Genomic DNA, 20,475 nt, shown 5'->3' with positions numbered 1-20,475 from the left:
CATTCCTTGTGTCAAGCCACTCCTGGACCAGAGACAACGTCAGAAGCGTCTTACCTGGCCTAAGGAGAAGGACTGGATTGTTGCTCAGTGGTCCAAAGTCTTCTTTTTGGATTAAAGTAAATTTAGCATTTAATTTGGAAATCAAGGTCCCAGAGTCTGGAGGAGGGGTGGAGAGGCACAGAATCAAAGTTGCACGAGGTCCAGTGTGAAGTTTCCATGATTTGGGGAGCCGTGTCATCTGCTGGTGTCAGCGCAGACCCTCTACCAGGAGATTCTAGAGCTCTTCATGCTTCCCTCTGCTGACCAGCTTCATGGAGATGCTGATTTCATTATCCAGCAGGACTCGGCACCTCCCACACTGCCAAACCTACCAATACCTGGTCACATGATCATGGGATCACTGTGCTTGATTGGCCAGAAAACTAACCTGACCTAAACCCCATAGAGAATCTGTGGGGTATTGTCAAGAGGAAGATGAGAGACATGAGACCCAACAATGCAGACGAGCTGAAGGCCGCTATCAAAGCAACCTGGACTTCCATCACACCTCAGCAGTGCCTCCATTCTGATCTCCTTCATGCTATGCCGCATTGATGCCGTAATTCATGGAAAAGGAGCCCCGACCAAGTATTGAGAAAAGGGTACAGGCATTACACCTGTAAGGGGCCCGATGGTCCCCAGGGGCCCGACTGGTCCCCCTCCTGTTTCTTTTTATTATTATTTTTTTTGCATTACACCTGTAAGGGGCCCGATGGTCCCCTGGGAGGACCTGCAGCCTCTTGTCACAGGACACTTCGGTATATTGTACAACCTTCCTCTGCAGCATGTGGGCAGTGCTGCAGCAGACTCACCCGTGCAGATGTAACACACCAGTTGCATTTGAATGGGATAATAAGGATGTTTCTAACGGGGTTTCATCTGCATAGCATAATTGCCATGGCAGGCTGTGTCCCTGGTATCACTTTACGGTCGGAGTGTGCCTTTAACAGAGCGGGCTGGATGCGCTGTGTGTCAGGAGCGCCCTGTATCCTGCAGCGGAGGGGCCACTCGGGTAAAAAGTCTATTTTCCTGCCTTCCACCTAGATACACAGCCGATCAGGAAAGAGGAAATGAACTTTGATTCCCGCACAGCAGATGAGAGTTGTCAGTAAGGAGCCGCTGGAGCGTCCCATTCATAGGAGCGTACCATTAATAGGAAAGTACCATTCAAAGGAGCGGACTGTTCATAGGAGTGTACCATTCATAGGAGCGTACCAATCATAGGAGCGTGCCATTCATAGGAGCGGACCATTCATAGGAAAGTACCATTCAAAGGAGCGGACTGTTCATAGGAGTGTACCATTCATAGGAGCGTACCTATCATAGGAGCGTGCCATTCATAGGAGTGTACCATTCATAGGAGCGTACCTATCATAGGAGCGTGCCATTCATAGGAGCGGACCATTCATAGGAGCGTACCAATCATAGGAGCGTGCCATTCATAGGAGCGTACCATTCATAGGAGCGTACCATCCATTCATAGAAGCGGACCATTCATAGGAGCGTACCATTCATAGGAGCGGACCATTCATAGGAGCGGACCATTCATAGGAGCGGTCCAATCATAGAAGCGTATCATTCATAGGAGCGGACCGTTCATAGGAGCGGACCGTTCATAGGAGCGGACCGTTCATAGGAGCGGACCGTTCATAGGAGCGGACCACTCATAGGAGCGGACCATTCATAGGAGCGTACCAATTAATAGAAGCGTACCATTCATAGAAGCGGACCATTCATAGAAGCGGACCATTCATAGGAGCGGACCATTCATAGGAGCGGTCCAATCATAGGAGCGTACCGTTCATAGGAGCGTACCATTCATAGGAGCGTACCAATTAATAGAAGCGTACCATTCATAGGAGCGTACCGTTCATAGGAGCGTACCATTCATAGGAGCGTACCAATTAATAGGAGCAGGCCATTCATAGGAGAGGACCATTCATAGGAGAGGACCATTCATAGGAGAGGACCATTCATAGGAGCGGACCATTCATAGGAGCGGTCCAATCATAGGAGCGTACCGTTCATAGGAGCGTACCATTCATAGGAGCGTACCAATTAATAGAAGCGTACCATTCATAGGAGCGTACCGTTCATAGGAGCGTACCATTCATAGGAGCGTACCAATTAATAGGAGCAGGCCATTCATAGGAGAGGACCATTCATAGGAGAGGACCATTCATAGGAGAGGACCATTCATAGGAGAGGACCATTCATAGGAGCGGACCATTCATAGGAGCGGACCATTCATGGGAGCGGACCATTCATGGGAGCGGACCATTCATGGGAGCGGACCATTCATGGGAGCGGACCATTCATGGGAGCGGACCATTCATAGGAGAGGACCATTCATAGGAGCGGACCATTCATAGGAGAGGACCATTCTTAGGAGCGGACCATTCATAGGAGCGAACCAATCATAGAAGCGTGCCATTCATAGGAGCGTGCCATTCATAGGAGCGTACCAATCCTAGGAGCGGACCATTCATAGGAGCGGACCATTCATAGGAGCGGACCATTCATAGGAGCGGACCATTCATAGGAGCGGACCATTCATAGGAGCGAACCAATCATAGGAGCGTGCCGTTCATTGGAGCGGACCGTTCATAGGAGCGGACCGTTCATAGGAGCGTACCGTTCATAGGAGCGGACCGTTCATAGGAGCGGACCATTCATAGGAGCGGACCATTCATAGGAGCGGACCATTCATAGGAGCGAACCATTCATAGGAGCGAACCAATCATAGGAGCGTGCCATTCATTGTTCGGACCGTTCATAGGTGTGGACCGTTCATAGGAGTGTACCATTCATAGGAGTGTACCATTCATAGGAGTGTACCATTCATAGGAGTGTACCATTCATAGGAGTGTACCATTCATAGGAGCGGACCATTCATAGGAGCGGACCATTCATTGGATTGGACCCAATCAGTTCTGGAATGGTGGAAGATGACTCAGTCCGTATCGCCATAAAACAAGACAATGGGGTCTCTGATTCATCTTGATAGACGGGTCTGTCACAATTTATCGGAGGTGGTGACACAGTCTGGTGACTTCCTGGGTCAACTGTTGACCTATGGCTGCTGAAAGATATAGACCCGGTGTTATCAACTTATGAGGTACAGGGGGCCCTCCAGTGGCATCACCAAAGGGCCACACATAATATCCATTATATGTAATGCTAGAGAGGACTGTCAAAGATTGGGGATATCTCAAAAGAAATGGTGAGCAGAGATTGGGGACATCCCGAAGGGAATGATGGTCAAAGACTGGGGACATCTCGAAAGGAATGATGGTCAAAGACTGGGGACATCTTATAGGGAATGATGGTCATAGATTGGGGTCATTCCAGAGGAAATGATGGTCAGAGACTGGGAACATCTCAGGGGAAATGTTGGTCAGAGACTGGGAACGTCTCAGGGGAAATGTTGGTCAGAGACTGGGAACGTCTCAGGGGAAATGTTGGTCAGAGACTGGGAACATTATAGAGGAAATGATGGTCAGAGACTGGAGATATCTCAGGGGAAATGATGGCTCATGGCTGTGGAGATCTGAAAGGACATGATGGACATCCCAAAGAAAATGATGGTCAAGGACTGAGGACATCTCAGAGGAAATGATGGTCAAAGATTGGAGACATCTCAGGGGAAATGGTCAGAGATTGGGGATATTCCAGAGGAAATGTTGGTCAGAGACTGGGAACATCCCAGGAGAAATGATGGCTCATGGCTGTGGAGATCTGAAAGGACATGATGGACATCCCAAAGAAATTGATGGTCAGAGACTGAAAACATCTTAGAGGAAATGTTGGTCAGAAACTGGGGACATCCCAGGGCACATGATGGTCAAGGACATCCCAGAAGAAATGAAGGTCAAGGACTGAGGACATCTCAGAGGAAATGATGGTCAGAGATTGGAGACATCCCAGGGGAAATGATGGTCAGAGATTGGGGACATCCCAGGGGAAATGATGGTCAGAGATTGGGGACATCCCAAAGAAAATGCTAGTCAGGGACTGGAAACATGCAGCAGGTTTGGTAGGACACTGGAGACATACAGTACTGCAGAAGACTGCGGCACATTACTGAGACGAGACATTCTGCTATTTGTCACCTCTTTACATATCAGAGCTTCCTACCAGACTGGGAAGGTCCAAGGGACCCACGACAATTACCGAAGGGCCGCATGTTTTTCAGGGACTGCAGGTTGGGCATTATGAATGGAACATCAGAGGAAATGATGGTCAGAGATTGGGGACATCCCAGGGGAAATGATGGTCAGAGATTGGGGACATCCCAGGGGAAATGATGGCCAGAGATTGGGGACATCCCAGGGGAAATGATGGTCAGAGATTGGAGACATCCCAGGGGAAATGATGGTCAGAGATTGGGGACATCCCAGGGGAAGCGATGGCCAGAGATTGGGGACATCCCAGGGGAAGCGATGGCCAGAGATTGGGGACATCCCAGGGGAAATGATGGTCAGAGATTGGGGACATCCCAGGGGAAATGATGGTCAGAGATTGGGGACATCCCAGGGGAAATGATGGCCAGAGACTGGGGACATCCCAGGGGAAATGATGGCCAGAGACTGGGGACATCCCAGGGGAAATGATGGCCAGAGACTGGGGACATCCCAGGGGAAATGATGGTCAGAGATTGGGGACATCCCAGAGGAAATGATGGCCAGAGACTGGGGACATCCCAGGGGAAATGATGGCCAGAGATTGGGGACATCCCAGGGGAAACGATGGCCAGAGATTGGGGACATCCCAGGGGAAATGATGGCCAGAGATTGGGGACATCCCAGGGGAAACGATGGCCAGAGATTGGGGACATCCCAGGGGAAATGATGGCCAGAGATTGGGGACATCCCAGGGGAAATGATGGCCAGAGATTGGGGACATCCCAGGGGAAATGATGGCCAGAGATTGGGGACATCCCAGGGGAAATGATGGCCAGAGATTGGGGACATCCCAGGGGAAATGATGGCCAGAGATTGGGGACATCCCAGGGGAAATGATGGCCAGAGATTGGGGACATCCCAGGGGAAATGATGGCCAGAGATTGGGGACATCCCAGGGGAAATGATGGCCAGAGATTGGGGACATCCCAGGGGAAATGATGGCCAGAGATTGGGAACATCCCAAAGAAAATGCTAGTCAGGAACTGGAAACATGCAGCAGGTTTGGTAGGACACTGGAGACATACTGCAGAAGACTGCGGCACATTACTGAGACGATACATTCTGCTATTTGTCACCTCTTTACATATCAGACTGGGAAGGTCCAAGGGACCCACAACAATTACTGAAGGGCCGCATGTTCTTCAGGGACTGCAGGTTGGGCATTAAGAATGGAACTATTACTTCTTGCAGTTGTTGTTCAACTTGGATACAATGGGGCAGATTCAGGTAGCCCTGCGTAATTTAGTGCGGGCGTAACGTATCTCCGATACGTTACGCCGCCGTAAATTAGGGCGCAAGTTCCGTATTCATAAAGAACTTGCGCCCTAAGTTATGGCGGCGTAAGGTATGTGGGCCGGCGTAAGCCCGCCTAATTCAAATGGGGATGATGTGGGCGTGTTTTATTTAAATGAATGGTGACCCCATGCGCCATTCGTGAAAGAATCCCAGTGCGCATGCTCGAAATTCCGACGCAAATCGTCATTGCTTTCTACGTGAACGTAAATTACGTCCAGCCCTATTCGCGAACGACTTACGCAAACGACGTGAAAAAATTCAAAATTCAACGCGGGAACGACGTCCATACTTAACATTGCGTACGCCTCATAATAGCAGGAGCAACCTTGCGCCGAAAAAGCCTGACGTAAAAAAATAGCATCGGGCTTACGTACATTTGTGAATCGGCGTATCCAGGTCATTTGCATATTCTACGCCAAAATCTAATTTTGCCGCCCCCTGGCTCCACCCCTGACCCCACCCCCTTTCCCTATCCAATGTAATACCCACCTTTTTTAATGAAGCAGCGCCCATCAAATACAGCCTCACCATCGCCCATAAATGCAGCCTCACCAGCGCCCATAAATGCAGCCTCACCAGCGCCCATCAAATACAGCCTACCAGTGCCCATAAATGCAGCCTCACCAGCGCCCATCAAATACAGCCTACCAGTGCCCATAAATGCAGCCTCACCAGCGCCCATCAAATGCAGCCTCACCAGCGCCCATCAAATGCAGCCTCACCAGCGCCCATAAATGCAGCCTCACCAGCGCCCATCAAATGCAGCCTCACCAGCGCCCATAAATGCAGCCTTACCAGCAAACATCAAATGCAGCCTCACCAGCGCCCATAAATGCAGCCTGACCAGCAAACATCAAATGCAGCCTCAGCAGCGCCCATCAAATGCGGCCTCACCAGTGCCCATCAAATGCAGCCTCACCAGCACCCATCAAATGCAGCCTCACCAGCGCCCATCAATTGCAGCCTCACCAGTGCCCATCAAATGCAGCCTCACCAGCGCCCATCAAATGCGGCCTCACCAGTGCCCATCAAATGCAGCCTCACCAGCACCCATCAAATGCAGCCTCACCAGCGCCCATCAATTGCAGCCTCACCAGTGCCCATCAAATGCAGCCTCACCAGCGCCCATCAATTGCAGCCTCACCAGTGCCCATCAAATGCAGCCTCACCAGCGCCCATCAATTGCAGCCTCACCAGTGCCCATCAAATGCAACCTCACCAGTGCCCATCAAATGCAGCCTCACCAGCGCCCATCAAATACAGCCTACCAGTGCCCATAAATGCAGCCTCACCAGCGCCCATAAATGCAGCCTCACCAGCAAACATCAAATGCAGCCTCACCAGCGCCCATCAAATGCAGCCTCACCAGCGCCCATCAAATGCAGCCTCACCAGTGCCCATCAATGAAAGTTTGCTTGCTTTGGAAGTCGGGACACAGACACAGTTCTCTGCCACCGCTGCGCCTCTGCCACTATGTGCGAACGGAATCGGCGGCTGCCTGCTGATGCTGAGACTTAATTGCTTGCTGCAGAGAGAAGAGAGTAGGAACACCAGTAGCCCGGGCACCCTAGGCAGCAGGGCACCCTAGGCAGCTGCCTAGTTTGCCTAGCGGTAGCGCCGGCCCTGGGCAAGACCCATCTAGTTAGACTCCTCTGACTTTCTAGGCCTGCGTCCGCTCTGCTCCATCTGCTGTACGTGGCGCTGCTCGGCTGCAGACGCTGCACATGGCACGTGCCCGGTACACTCCAGATTACCACCTGCTCCTAATAAACTCATTAGACGTCCCCGTCCTCCTCTGCTGAGCGCCGCATCTCCCTTTCTTCACTCCAATTATCACATCTGCTTCTTTCCACAAATCACATTACAGCCAATCACCGTCACAATGGACGCCCGTCATCTGCCTTTTATTGTTCTACGTGCGTCGTCGCCAAACTCCGGCTTCATCCGGCCGCGGGACTCGGCGTCCTCCACCAACCTAACGAGACCAGGAAACAAGCGATACATTGTACATAGTGCGGGAAATATGTCCTCCGCTCCTATCAGCCTCTGCACCAAAGGAGCTTACACTCTAATGTCACACACCATTAACCACTTCCATACCGGCACTTATACACCTTCCCGCCCAGACCAATTTTTAGCTTTCAGCACTGTTGCACTTTGAATGACAATTGCGCGGTCGTGCTACACTGTACCCAAACAAAATTTTTATCATTTTGTACCCACACATAGAGATTTATTTTGGTGGTATTTGATCACCTCTGGGATATTTTTTTTTCTGCAAAAAAAAATAAAAAAGAATTACCGAAAATTTAGAAAAAAATTGCTTTTTTTGTTTCTGTTATAAAACATTGTAAATAAGTAAGTTTTCTCCTTCACTGATGGGCACTGATGGTACTGCACTGACGGGCACTGATAAGGCGGCACTGATGGGCACCGATGAGGTGGCACTGATGTGGTGGCATTGATGGGCACTAATATGCGGCACTGATAGGCGGCACAGATGGGCACTGATAGGCGGCACGGATAGGCGGCATGGATGGGCTTGGATAGGCGGCACAGATAGGTGGCACAGATGGGCACAGATAGGCGGCACGTCTGGGCACGGATAGGCGGCACGAACGGGCACGGATAGGCGGCATGGATGGGCACTGATAGGTGGCACGGATGGGCATAGATGGGCACTATTGTATGTGTTGTACTAATGGATGCCAATCAGTACCAAACAATGCCTGCCAATCAGTGATGCCCATTGTGGGCACTGATTGGCATCCATTGCGGCACTGATTGGCATCCATTTTTTGTGTCCTCCTCATCCCTGGTGGTCTAGGGTGGCATCCTTTTTTTTTTTTTTTTCCTGGTGGTCCAGTGGGCATCCCTGGTGGTCCAGTGGGCATCCTCGGGGGGGCTGTGCTGATAATCGATCAGCACAAACCCCCCCTGTCACAGGAGCAGCCGATCGGCTCTCCTCTACTCGCGTCTGACAGACGCGAGTGAGGAAAAGCCGATTACCGGCTTTTCCTGTTTACATCGTGATCAGCCGTGATTGGACATGGCTGATCACGTGGTAAAGAGCCTCCGTGAGAGACTCTTTACCGAGATCGGTGTTGCGGGGTGTCAGACTGACACCTTGAAACAACGACCGCCGCGATGCGCGGCCCCGGGGGCGCGCAGCGGCTCAGAATCCTGAGGACGTCATATGACGCCCGGTCAGGATTCTACAACCACTTTGCCGACGTCAATCTGTCATTGGCGGGCGGCAAGTGGTTAATATACTCTTTTTTTAAAGCTGTGACATACACTATATTACCAAAAGTATTGGGACACCTGCCTTTACACAACTTTAACCACTTCAATACCGGGGGGCACTTACACCCCCTTCCTGCCCAGGACAATTTTCAGCGCTGTCACAATTTGAATGACAATTGCGCGGTCGTGCTACACTGCACTCAAACTGAATTTTTATCATTTTTTACCCACAAATAGAGATTTCTTTTGGTGGTTATTGATCACCTCTGCGGTTTTGTTTTTTTGCGGAAAAAAATAAAAAGACCCACATTTTTTAAATCTTTTTTTTCTTTTGTTTCTGTAATTTTTTTTGTAAATAAGTACTCTTTCTTCTTCAATGACGGCCACTGATAGGGCGGCACTGATGAGGTGGCACCAATAAAGGTGGCACTGATGAGGTGGCACTGGGCACTGGTGATTGGCACTGATAAGGCAGCACCAATGGGCACCGGTGAGGTGGCACTGGGCACTAAAAGATGGCACTGGTATGCAGCACTGATGGGCACTCATAGGCAGCACAGATTAGCACTCATAGGCAGCACTAATGGGTACTTATGGGTGGCACTGATAGGTGGGCACTGATAGGTGGCACTGATGGGTGGCATTGCTAGACATCACTCAATAATTTTTTTCCATGATGGTGCCAGTCAGTGCGCATTTGTGGGCACTGATTGGCATAGATTGGGCATGTATTTGCATATGTGGTTGGCCATGGGGGGGATGTACCTGGCCATCCACATGTTAGGGGCTTCCCTGGTGGTCCAGTGTGGTCATCGGTGGGGGGGCTGCGATGATAAACAATCAGCGCAGACCCCCCCCCTGTCAGGAGAGCCGCCGATTGGCTCACCTCTACTCAGCCTCCATCGGAGGCTCTTTACCGAGTTCGGTGTAGAGGTGTCAGGCCATCATTTTGCTATAGGCCAGCGGTGACCCCTCTAGTGATATAAAGATCTATATAGAGGAATCAGGACCTCCTTCCTCCTGCTGGTGACCCTTCTAGTGATATAAAGATCTATATAGAGGGATCAGGACCCCCTTCCTCCTGCTGGTGACCCCTCTAGTGATATAAAGATCTATATAGAGGGATCAGGACCTCCTTCCTCCTGCTGGTGACCCCTCTAGTGATATAAAGATCTATATAGAGGGATCAGGACCCCCTTCCTCCTGCTAGTGATCCCTCTAGTGATATAAAGATCTATATAGAGGAATCAGGACCTCCTTCCTCCTGCTGGTGATCCCTCTAGTGATATAAAGATCTATATAGAGGAATCAGGACCTCCTTCCTCCTGCTGGTGACCCCTCTAGAGATATAAAGATCTATATAGAGGAATCAGGACCTCCTTCCTCCTGCTGGTGATCCCTCTAGTGATATAGAGATTTATATAGAGGAATCAGGACCTCCTTCCTCCTGCTGGTGACCCCTCTAGTGATATAAAGATCTATATAGAGGGATCAGGACCTCCTTCCTCCTGCTGGTGACCCCTCTAGTGATATAAAGATCTATATAGAGGGATCAGGACCTCCTTCCTCCTGCTGGTGACCCCTCTAGTGATATAAAGATCTATATAGAGGAATCAGGAACTCCTTCCTCCTGCTGGTGATCCCTCTAGTGATATAAAGATCTATATAGAGGGATCAGGACCCCCTTCCTCCGCCTGGTGACCCCTCTAGTGATATAAAGATCTATATAGAGGAATCAGGACTTCCTTCCTCCTGCTGGTGACCCCTCTAGTGATATGAAGATCTATATAGAGGGATCAGGACCCCCTTCCTCCTGCTGGTGACCCCTCTAGTGATATACAGATCTATATAGAGGAATCAGGACCCCCTTCCTCCTGCTGGTGACCCCTCTAGTGATATGAAGATCTATATAGAGGGATCAGGACCCCCTTCCTCCTGCTGGTGACCCCTCTAGTGATATACAGATCTATATAGAGGGATCAGGACCCCCTTCCTCCGCCTGGTGATCCCTCTAGTGACATAAAGATCTATATAGAGGAATCAGGACCCCCTTCCTCCTGCTGGTGACCCCTCTAGTGATATAAAGATCTATATAGAGGGATCAGGACCTCCTTCCTCCTGCTGGTGACCCCTCTAGTGATATAAAGATCTATATAGAGGGATCAGGACCTCCTTCCTCCTGCTGGTGACCCCTCTAGTGATATAAAGATCTATATAGAGGGATCAGGACCTCCTGCTGGAGATCCCTCTAGTGATATAAAGATCTATATAGAGGAATCAGGACCTCCTTCCTCCTGCTGGTGACCCCTCTAGTGATATAAAGATCTATATAGAGGAATCAGGACCTCCTTCCTCCTGCTGGTGATCATCCCAGAATTGTATTCACCTCCCCCATTGTCTGGTCGCACTGTTTGCAACCATCTCTCATAAGCGCCCCCATATCTTTTTCCTCTGCACCCCCAGATTTGTACTCTGTCAGAGAATTCCTTCTCCTGCAGGGCGCAGTGTGGGGGGGGGACGGGACACTGTGGATCGGCTTTAGCTGACAGTGGAGTTCTCTGGAGCCTGGTACATGATCCGGTGCTGACCAGAGACGGCTCCAAAGTCCCCCCCGGGCGCCAGGTTACCATGGGAACTGTCATCCAGCGCCCTGACCCCATGGACTGTCCTCTCCGGGCCTCCGGATTACTGAGCACAATGACCGGCTGGAGCAAACCGCTTACCGTGATTTTATCACCCAGTGCCCCCCCCTCCCCCCCACATGTCATAGAACCCGAAGAAACAATGTAACAATCACTTCCTTTCTACTGTCATTGCTGAGATATATCACTGCAAGGAAAATGATAGCAAGAGACTTCAGCATCACACAATACTCAGAATAAGAAGAGATCCCGAGAATTACACCCGACACAGAGGACAGGAGAAGTAGTACTGTGCAGAGTCCATCCAGACAGAATAAGAAGAGATACTAATTTGGGTCTTTGTTGGCTTTTTGTCTGGTGTGGGGTCAGACAAGGTGGTGGAAGGGTCGTCCGGTGTGGGGGTCAGACGAGGTGGTGGAAGGGTCGCCCGGTGTGGGAGTGGGGTGAGACAAGGTGGTGGAAGAGTCGCCCGGTGTGGGGATGGGGTCAGACGAGGTGGTGGAAGGGTCGCCCGGTGTGGGGTGAGACAAGGTGGTGGAAGAGTCGTCTGGTGTGGGGATGGGGTCAGACCAGGCGGTGGAATGGTCGCCCGGTGTGGGGTGAGACAAGGTGGTGGAAGGGTCGCCCGGTGTGGGAGTGGGGTGAGACAAGGTAGTGGAAGGGTCGCCCGGTGTGGGAGTGGGGTCAGACGAGGTGGTGGAAGGGTCGCCCGGTGTGGGGGTGGGGTGAGCCAAGGCGGTGGAAGGGTTGTCCGGTGTGGGTGTGGGGTGAGACAAGGTGGTGGAAGAGTCGTCTGGTGTGGGGATGGGGTCAGACGAGGCGGTGGAATGGTCGCCCGGTGTGGGAGTGGGGTCAAACGAGGCGGTGGAAGGGTCGCCCAGTGTGGGGATGGGGTGAGACAAGGTAGTGGAAGGGTCGCCCGGTGTGGGGGTGGGGTGAGACAAGGTGGTGGAAGGGTCGCCCGGTGTGGGGGTGGGGTGAGCCAAGGCGGTGGAAGAGTCGTCCGGTGTGGGAGTGGGGTCAGACGAGGCGGTGGAAGGGTTGTCCGGTGTGGGGATGGGGTCAGACGAGGCGGTGGAAGGGTCGCCCAGTGTGGGGTGAGACAAGGCGGTGGAAGGGTCACCCAGTGTGGGGATGGGGTCAGACGAGGCGGTGGAAGGGTCGCCCGGTGTGGGGTGAGACAAGGTAGTGGAAGGGTCGCACGGTGTGGGAGTGGGGTGAGACGAGGTGGTGGAAGGGTCGCCCGGTGTGGGAGTGGGGTGAGACGAGGTGGTGGAAGGGTCGCCCGGTGTGGGAGTGGGGTCAGACGAGGCGGTGGAAAGGTCGTCCGGCATGGGGATGGGGTGAGACAAGGTGGTGGAAGAGTCGTCTGGTGTGGGGATGGGGTCAGACGAGGCGGTGGAATGGTCGCCCGGTGTGGGGTGAGACAAGGTAGTGGAAGGGTCGCACGGTGTGGGAGTGGGGTGAGACGAGGTGGTGGAAGGGTCGCCCGGTGTGGGAGTGGGGTGAGACGAGGTGGTGGAAGGGTCGCCCGGTGTGGGAGTGGGGTCAGACGAGGCGGTGGAAAGGTCGTCCTGTGTGGGGGTCGGACGAGGCGGAGGAAGGGTTGCCCGGTGTGGGAGTGGGGTCAGACGAGGTGGTGGAAGGGTCGCCCAGTGTGGGGGTGGGGTGAGACAAGGTGGTGGAAGGGTCGCCCGGTGTGGGAGTGGGGTCAGACGAGGTGGTGGAAGGGTCGCCCGGTGTGGGAGTGGGGTAAGACAAGGTGGTGCAAGGGTCGCCCGGTGTGGGGTGAGACAAGGTAGTGGAAAGGTCGCCCGGTGTGGGAGTGGGGTGAGACGAGGTGGTGGAAGGGTCGCCCGGTGTGGGAGTGGGGTGAGACGAGGTGGTGGAAGGGTCGCCCGGTGTGGGAGTGGGGTCAGACGAGGCGGTGGAAAGGTCGTCCGGTGTGGGGGTCGGACGAGGCGGAGGAAGGGTTGCCCGGTGTGGGAGTTGGGTGAGACGAGGCGGAGGAAGGGTCGCACGGTGTGGGAGTTGGGTGAGACGAGGCGGAGGAAGGGTCGCCCGGTGTGGGAGTGGGGTCAGACGAGGTGGTGGAAGGGTCGTCTGGTGTGGGAGTGGGGTGAGACAAGGTGGTGGAAGGGTCGCCCGGTGTGGGAGTGGGGTGAGACAAGGTGGTGGAAGGGTCGCCTGGTGTGGGAGTGGGGTCAGACGAGGCGGTGGAAGGGTCGCCCGGTGTGGGGATGGGGTGAGACAAGGTGGTGGAAGGGTCGCCCCGGTGTGGGAGTGGGGTGAGACAAGGTGGTGGAAGGGTCGCCCGGTGTGGGAGTGGGGTCAGACGAGGCGGTGAAAGGGTCGTCCGGTGTGGGGGTCAGATGAGGCGGAGGAAGGGTCGTCCGGTGTGGGAGTGGGGTCAGACGAGGCGGAGGAAGGGTCGCCCGGTGTGGGGATGGGGTGGGACAAGGTGGTGGAAGGGTCGCCCGGTGTGGGAGTGGGGTGAGACGAGGTGGTGGAAGGGTCGCCCGGTGTGGAAGTGGGGTGAGACGAGGTGGTGGAAGGGTCGCCCGGTGTGGGAGTGGGGTGAGACGAGGTGGTGGAAGGGTCGCCTGGTGTGGAAGTGGGGTGAGACGAGGTGGTGGAAGGGTCGCCCGGTGTGGGAGTGGGGTGAGACGAGGTGGTGGAAGGGTCGCCTGGTGTGGGAGTGGGGTGAGACGAGGTGGTGGAAGGGTCGCCCGGTGTGGGAGTGGGGTGAGACGAGGTGGTGGAAGGGTCGCCCGGTGTGGGAGTGGGGTGAGACGAGGTGGTGGAAGGGTCGCCTGGTGTGGGAGTGGGGTGAGACGAGGTGGTGGAAGGGTCGCCTGGTGTGGAAGTGGGGTGAGACGAGGTGGTGGAAGGGTCGCCCGGTGTGGGAGTGGGGTGAGACGAGGCGGTGGAAGGGTCGCCCGGGGTGGGAGTGGGGTGAGACGAGGTGGTGGAAGGGTCGCCCGGTGTGGGAGTGGGGTGAGACGAGGTGGTGAAAGGGTCGCCCGGTGTGGGAGTGGGGTGAGACGAGGTGGTGGAAGGGTCGTCCGGTGTGGGGGTCAGATGAGGCAGAGGAAGGGTGGCCCGGTGTGGGAGTAGGGGGAAACGAGGTGGTGGAAGGGTCGCTCGGTGTGGGAGTGGGGTGAGACGAGGTGGTGAAAGGGTCGTCCGGTGTGGGGGTCAGACTAGGCGGAGGAAGGGTCGCCCGGTGTGGGAGTGGGGTTAGACAAGGTGGTGGAAGGGTCGCCCGGTGTGGGAGTGGGGTTAGACAAGGTGGTGGAAGGGTCGCCCGGTGTGGGAGTGGGGTGAGACGAGGTGGTGGAAGGGTCGCCCGGTGTGGGAGTGGGGTGAGACAAGGCGGTGGAAGGGTCGCCCGGTGTGGGAGTGGGGTGAGACGAGGTGGTGGAAGGGTCGCCCGGTGTGGGAGTGGGGTGAGACAAGGCGGTGGAAGGGTCGCCCGGTGTGGGAGTGGGGTGAGACGAGGTGGTGGAAGGGTCGCCCGGTGTGGGAGTGGGGTGAGACGAGGTGGTGGAAGGGTCGCCCGGTGTGGGAGTGGGGTGAGACAAGGTGGTGGAAGGGTCGCCCGGTGTGGGGTGAGACGAGGTGGTGGAAGGGTCGCCCGGTGTGGGAGTGGGGTGAGACGAGGCGGAGGAAGGGTCGCCCGGTGTGGGAGTGGGGTGAAACGAGGTGGTGGAAGGGTCGCCCGGTGTGGGAGTGGGGTGAGACGAGGTGGTGGAAGGGTTGCCCGGTGTGGGAGTGGGGTGAGACGAGGTGGTGGAAGGGTTGCCCGGTGTGGGAGTGGGGTGAGACGAGGTGGTGGAAGGGTCGCGCGGTGTGGGAGTGGGGTGAGACGAGGCGGTGGAAGGGTCGCCCGGTGTGGGAGTGGGGTGAGACGAGGTGGTGGAAGGGTCGCCCGGTGTGGGAGTGGGGTGAGACGAGGTTGTGGAAGGGTCTTCCGATGTGGGAGTGGGGTGAGACGAGGTGGAGGAAGGGTCGCCCGGTGTGGGAGTGGAGTGAGACGAGGTGGTGGAAGGGTCGCCCGGTGTGGGAGTGGGGTGAGACAAGGTGGTGGAAGGGTCGCCCGGTGTGGGAGTGGGGTGAGACGAGGTGGTGGAAGGGTCGCCCGGTGTGGGAGTGGGGTGAGACAAGGTGGTGGAAGGGTCGCCCGGTGTGGGAGTGGGGTGAGACGAGGTGGAGGAAGGGTCGCCCGGTGTGGGAGTGGAGTGAGACGAGGTGGTGGAAGGGTCGCCCGGTGTGGGAGTGGGGTGAGACAAGGTGGTGGAAGGGTCGCCCGGTGTGGGAGTGGGGTGAGACGAGGCGGTGGAAGGGTCGCCCGGTGTGGGGCGTATTTCGGAAGGCGTTGGCGCTCCACTAACAATCATTATTGGGAATAATAAAGCTCCTTTGTCTCCGGTATGAAGCGTCTTTCCTGGGAGTGTTACAATGGAGCACAATTCTCTGTTATCTAGAAGAAATCATTCTCTGACCGCTGCAAACCCCCACAAGGGATTGGCAGACGGGTGCGGCGTGGAGGCGTAGGACTCCATTGTTTTCTGGAGTGACCACATCCAGCATCTGTACAAAGAGTACCTGTCATACGGGGCTCCCCCCCCCCCCCACTGATCAGGAACAACAGGCGGCCATAGTCAGAGATTAGATAGAAATCCTCATCTGTACATTGTATTCCGGGTCAGTGATTCAAATTACTGAAGCTAGAGGAGCCACATGGGTCTGTATACCCGCTGTGCCCATTATGAGGGGTTCCCACCATCCCTGTGCTGAGTTCCCGGGTCTGTACACCCGCTGTGCCCATTATGAGGGGTTCCCACCATCCCTGTGCTGAGTTCCTGGGTCTGTACACCCGCTGTGCCCATTATGAGGGGTTCCCACCATCCCTGTGCTGAGTTCCCGGGTCTGTACACCCGCTGTGCCCATTATGAGGAGTTCCCACCATCCCTGTGCTGAGTTCCCGCGTCTGTACACCCGCTGTGCCCATTATGAGGGGTTCTCACCATCCCTGTGCTGAGTTCCCGGGTCTGTACACCCGCTGTGCCCATTATGAGGAGTTCCCACCATCCCTGTGCTAAGTTCCCGGGTCTGTACACCCGCTGTGCCCATTATGAGGGGTTCCCACCATCCCTGTGCTGAGTTCCCGGGTCTGTACACCCGCTGTGCCCATTATGAGGGGTTCTCACCATCCCTGTGCTGAGTTCCCGGGTCTGTACACCCGCTGTGCCCATTATGAGGGGTTCCCACCATCCCTGTGCCGAGTTCCCGGGTCTGTACACCCGCTGTGCCCATTATGAGGGGTCCCCACCATCCCTGTGCCGAGTTCCCGGGTCTGTACACCCGCTGTGCCCATTATGAGGGGTTCCCACCATCCCTGTGCTGAGTTCCCGGTTCTGTACACCCGCTGTGCCCATTATGAGGGGTTCCCACCATCCCTGTGCCGAGTTCCCGGGTCTGTACACCCGCTGTGCCCATTATGAGGGGTCCCCACCATCCCTGTGCCGAGTTCCCGGGTCTGTACACCCGCTGTGCCCATTATGAGGGGTTCCCACCATCCCTGTGCTGAGTTCCCGGGTCTGTACACCCGCTGTGCCCATTATGAGGGGTTCCCACCATCCCTGTGCTGAGTTCCCGGGTCTGTACACCCGCTGTGCCCATTATGAGGAGTTCCCACCATCCCTGTGCTGAGTTCCCGGGTCTGTACACCCGCTGTGCCCATTATGAGGGGTTCCCACCATCCCTGTGCTGAGTTCCCGGGTCTGTACACCCATTATGAGGAGTAATAATTGTCTCTCTTCTTCTCTTTGTAGTTGATATTCGGGAGATAAAAGAGATCCGGCCGGGGAAGAATTCGAGGGACTTTGAGCGATACCCGGAAGACGCCCGCAAGCTGGACTCCACCCTCTGCTTCATCATCCTGTATGGTGCCGACTTCAGACTGAAGACCCTCAGCGTGGCCGGTAAGTAACAGATATCCTCCCTTCATTTTACTTCCTGTCCCCGTGACACCCATACAGGAAGTGGAGGGACGGGGTTGTCACCAGAACAGGAAGTCGCAGACAGCAATAAAAAAAACTCCAGACAGACTGTTAGTTTTCGATGGAGCCAGAATAAGTTAATATTTATAGGTGACCCCATTGGGGAGATTCCATTATACTTCCTGTCCCTGTGACACCCATACAGGAAATGAGGGTGGGTGGGCGGTGTCTCTAGGACAGGAAGTCAGACACCAATGAAAACTCAAGCCAGATTATTATTTTCAATAAAGTGGGAAGAAGTCAAAGGCCCAGATTCAAGAAGCAATTGCGCCTGTGTAACCATAGTTACGCAGCGCAATTGCTTACTTGCCCCGGCGTTACGAATGCTCCTGATTCAGGAACCTCGTTACGCCGACTGCAGCCTAAGATCTGTGCGGCATAAGGCTCTTATGCCCGCATATCTTAGGCTGCATTCTTGCGCTGGCCGCTAGGTGGCGTTCCCGTTTGTGCTCAGCGTATAGTATGCAAATTGCATACTAACGCCGATTCACAACGTTGCGCGAGCCCTGCGTACGCAGTTTATATTGTTTCCGTATGGCGGTTTTCGCATAAGGCTGCCCCTGCTATTAGCAGGCGCAGCCAATGTTACGTATACCCGTCGTTCCCGCGTCGCGAAATTTGAAATGTACGTACTTTGCGTAAGTGATTCGTGAATGGCGCTGGACGCCATTCACGTTCACTTTGAAGCAAATGACGTCCTTGCGACGTCATTTGCCGCAATGCACGTCGGGAAAGTTTCCTGACGGAGCATGCGCTCTACGATCGGCGCGGGAACGCGCCTAATTTAAATGATTTCCGCCCCCTACGGGATCATTTAAATTGCGCACGCTTACGCCGGGCATTCTGCCGGCGCGCCCGCGCAATTTACGGAGCTTCTGCTCCGTGAATCGAGGGCAGCGCAAAAAAATTGCGGGGGCGCAGGGCAAAAAGTTTGCCCTGCGCCTCCGTAAAAAAAGCGCAATTGTTACTGAATCCGGGCCATAATGTATTTCTGTGACCCCATTACATTTCACTTCCTGTTCTTGTGAAACAACCTCACAGGAAATGAGGAGGGTGGACACCAGAACAGGAAGTCACAGACACAAAATAAAACTCCAGCCAGATTATTAGCTTTCAGTGCAGAGGGGGACAGGTTAAAATTTCTCTCTGTGACCCTATTGGGGAGATTCCATCCTACTTCCTGTTCTTGTGACACCCATTCAGGAAATGGAGGGATGGAGTTTTCACCAGAACGACACAGACGGCAATAAAAGCTCCAGCCAGACTCTTCGTTTTCGATGGAGCGCGAAAGAGTTAACATTTCTCTCGGTGACCCAATTGTGAAGATTCCATTTTACTTACTGTCCCCGTGACACCCATACAGGAATTTAGGGTGGGTGGGGTTGTCACCAGAACAGGAAGTCACTGACGCCAATAAAAACTTCAGCCAGACTGTTTGCTTTCAATATAGAGGGCGAACTGGTTAACATTTCTCTCTGTGGCCCCCATTGAGGAGATTCCATACTATTTCCTGTTCTTGTGACACCCATTCAGGAAATTGAGGGATGGAGTTGTCACCAGAACAGGAAGACACAGACAGCAATAAAAACTCCAGCCAGACTGTTAAATAAGTTAAAATGTCTCTCTGTGACCCCAATGGGGAGATTCTCTAGCACTTCCTGTCCCTGTGACACCCATACAGGAAAAGAGGGTGGGTGGGGTTGTCATCAGGACAAGAAGTCACAGGGGGCCGGATTCAGATAGAGATCCGCCGTCGTATCTCTGAGTTCCGTCGGTTGGATCTATGCGCCTGATTCATAGAATCAGTTACGCATAGATCTCCCTAAGATCCGACAGGTGTAAGTGACTTACACCGTCGGATCTTAGGCTGCAATCTCCCGCCGGTCGCTAGGTGTCGCCTCGGTTTTTTATGCGTCGGATATGCAAATAAGGAGAACCGCCGATTCAGAAACGAACGCCCGCCCGTCGCTTTTTTTTTACGTCGTTTGCGTTCGGCTTTTTCCGGCGGATAGTTACCCCTGCTCTATGAGGCGTATCCAATGTTTAGTATGGGCGTCGTTCCCGCGCCGAGTTTTGAATTTTTACGTCGTTTGCGTAAGTCGGTCGCGAATACGGATGGCCGTAATTTCCGTTCACGCCGAAAACAATGATGAAAAAGCGACGTCATTTGGAGCATGCGCACTGGGAAATTTCGCCGGCGCATGCGCAGTTAAATCGGCGCGGGGACGCGCCTGATTTAAATTGTACACTCCCCCTAGCCGCGGAATTTGAATTCCGCCGGGGGAGTTACGATCCGCCGGCGCAAGTTTGGAGGTAAGTGCTTTGTGAATACTGCACTAGCCTCGCAAAATTGCGCCGGCGGATCGTAATTCAGATAGATTACGCGGATCTAAAGATCCGCTAATCTATGTGAATCTACCCCACAGACACTAAATAAAACTCCAATCAGAATATTGGTTTTCAATGGAGCGTGAATAAGTAAAAAAATTTCTCTGTGACCCCATTAAGGGGGGGATTCATTTTACATCCTGTCCCTGTGACACCCATACAGGAAATGGAGGGATGGGGTTGTCACCAGAACAGGAAGTCACAGACAGCAATAAAATTTTCCAGACAGATTGTTTGTTTTTAATGGAGCGGAAAAGAGTAAAAATGTCTCTCTGTGACCCCATTGGAGAGATTCCATCCTTCTTCCTGTCCCTGTGACACCCAGACAGGAAATGGAGGGATGGGGTTGTCACCAGAACAGGAAGTCACAGACAGCAATAAAAAATCTCCATCCAGATTGTTGGTTGTCAATGGAGATGGAATGAATAAAAAATTCTCTAGGTGAAAAAAGACCAATAAATAAATAAAAAAACTTTTTTTGTTGTTTTACTTTCTGCTTTTAAATATATCCAATAAAAAGCAACAAAAGTCTTCATTCAATTTAAGCCAATATGTATTTTTCTACATATTTTTGTTAAAAAAAAAAAAAAAAAAAAAACTCCCAATAAGCGAATA

At 53.7% G+C, this 20,475-nt stretch overlaps 1 protein-coding gene across 2 annotated transcripts in view; it reads left to right on the top strand.

The window, feature by feature from the left end:
- LOC120939772 (1-phosphatidylinositol 4,5-bisphosphate phosphodiesterase gamma-1-like) overlaps positions 1 to 20,475 on the top strand; it is a 160,317-nt gene that overhangs the window by 19,305 nt on the left and 120,537 nt on the right. For both annotated transcript variants that reach the window (XM_040352124.1, XM_040352123.1), the window contains exon 3: positions 17,245 to 17,394. In XM_040352124.1, the coding sequence (XP_040208058.1) occupies positions 17,245 to 17,394 (150 nt within the window). The remainder of the gene's footprint in view (positions 1 to 17,244; positions 17,395 to 20,475) is intronic.

Source organism: Rana temporaria, chromosome 5 (genome assembly GCF_905171775.1).
Source record: "Rana temporaria chromosome 5, aRanTem1.1, whole genome shotgun sequence".
Taxonomy (NCBI): Eukaryota; Metazoa; Chordata; class Amphibia; order Anura; family Ranidae; genus Rana; species Rana temporaria.
Note: the sequence above shows the minus strand (reverse complement) of the source record. Positions and strands in the feature narration are given on the sequence as shown.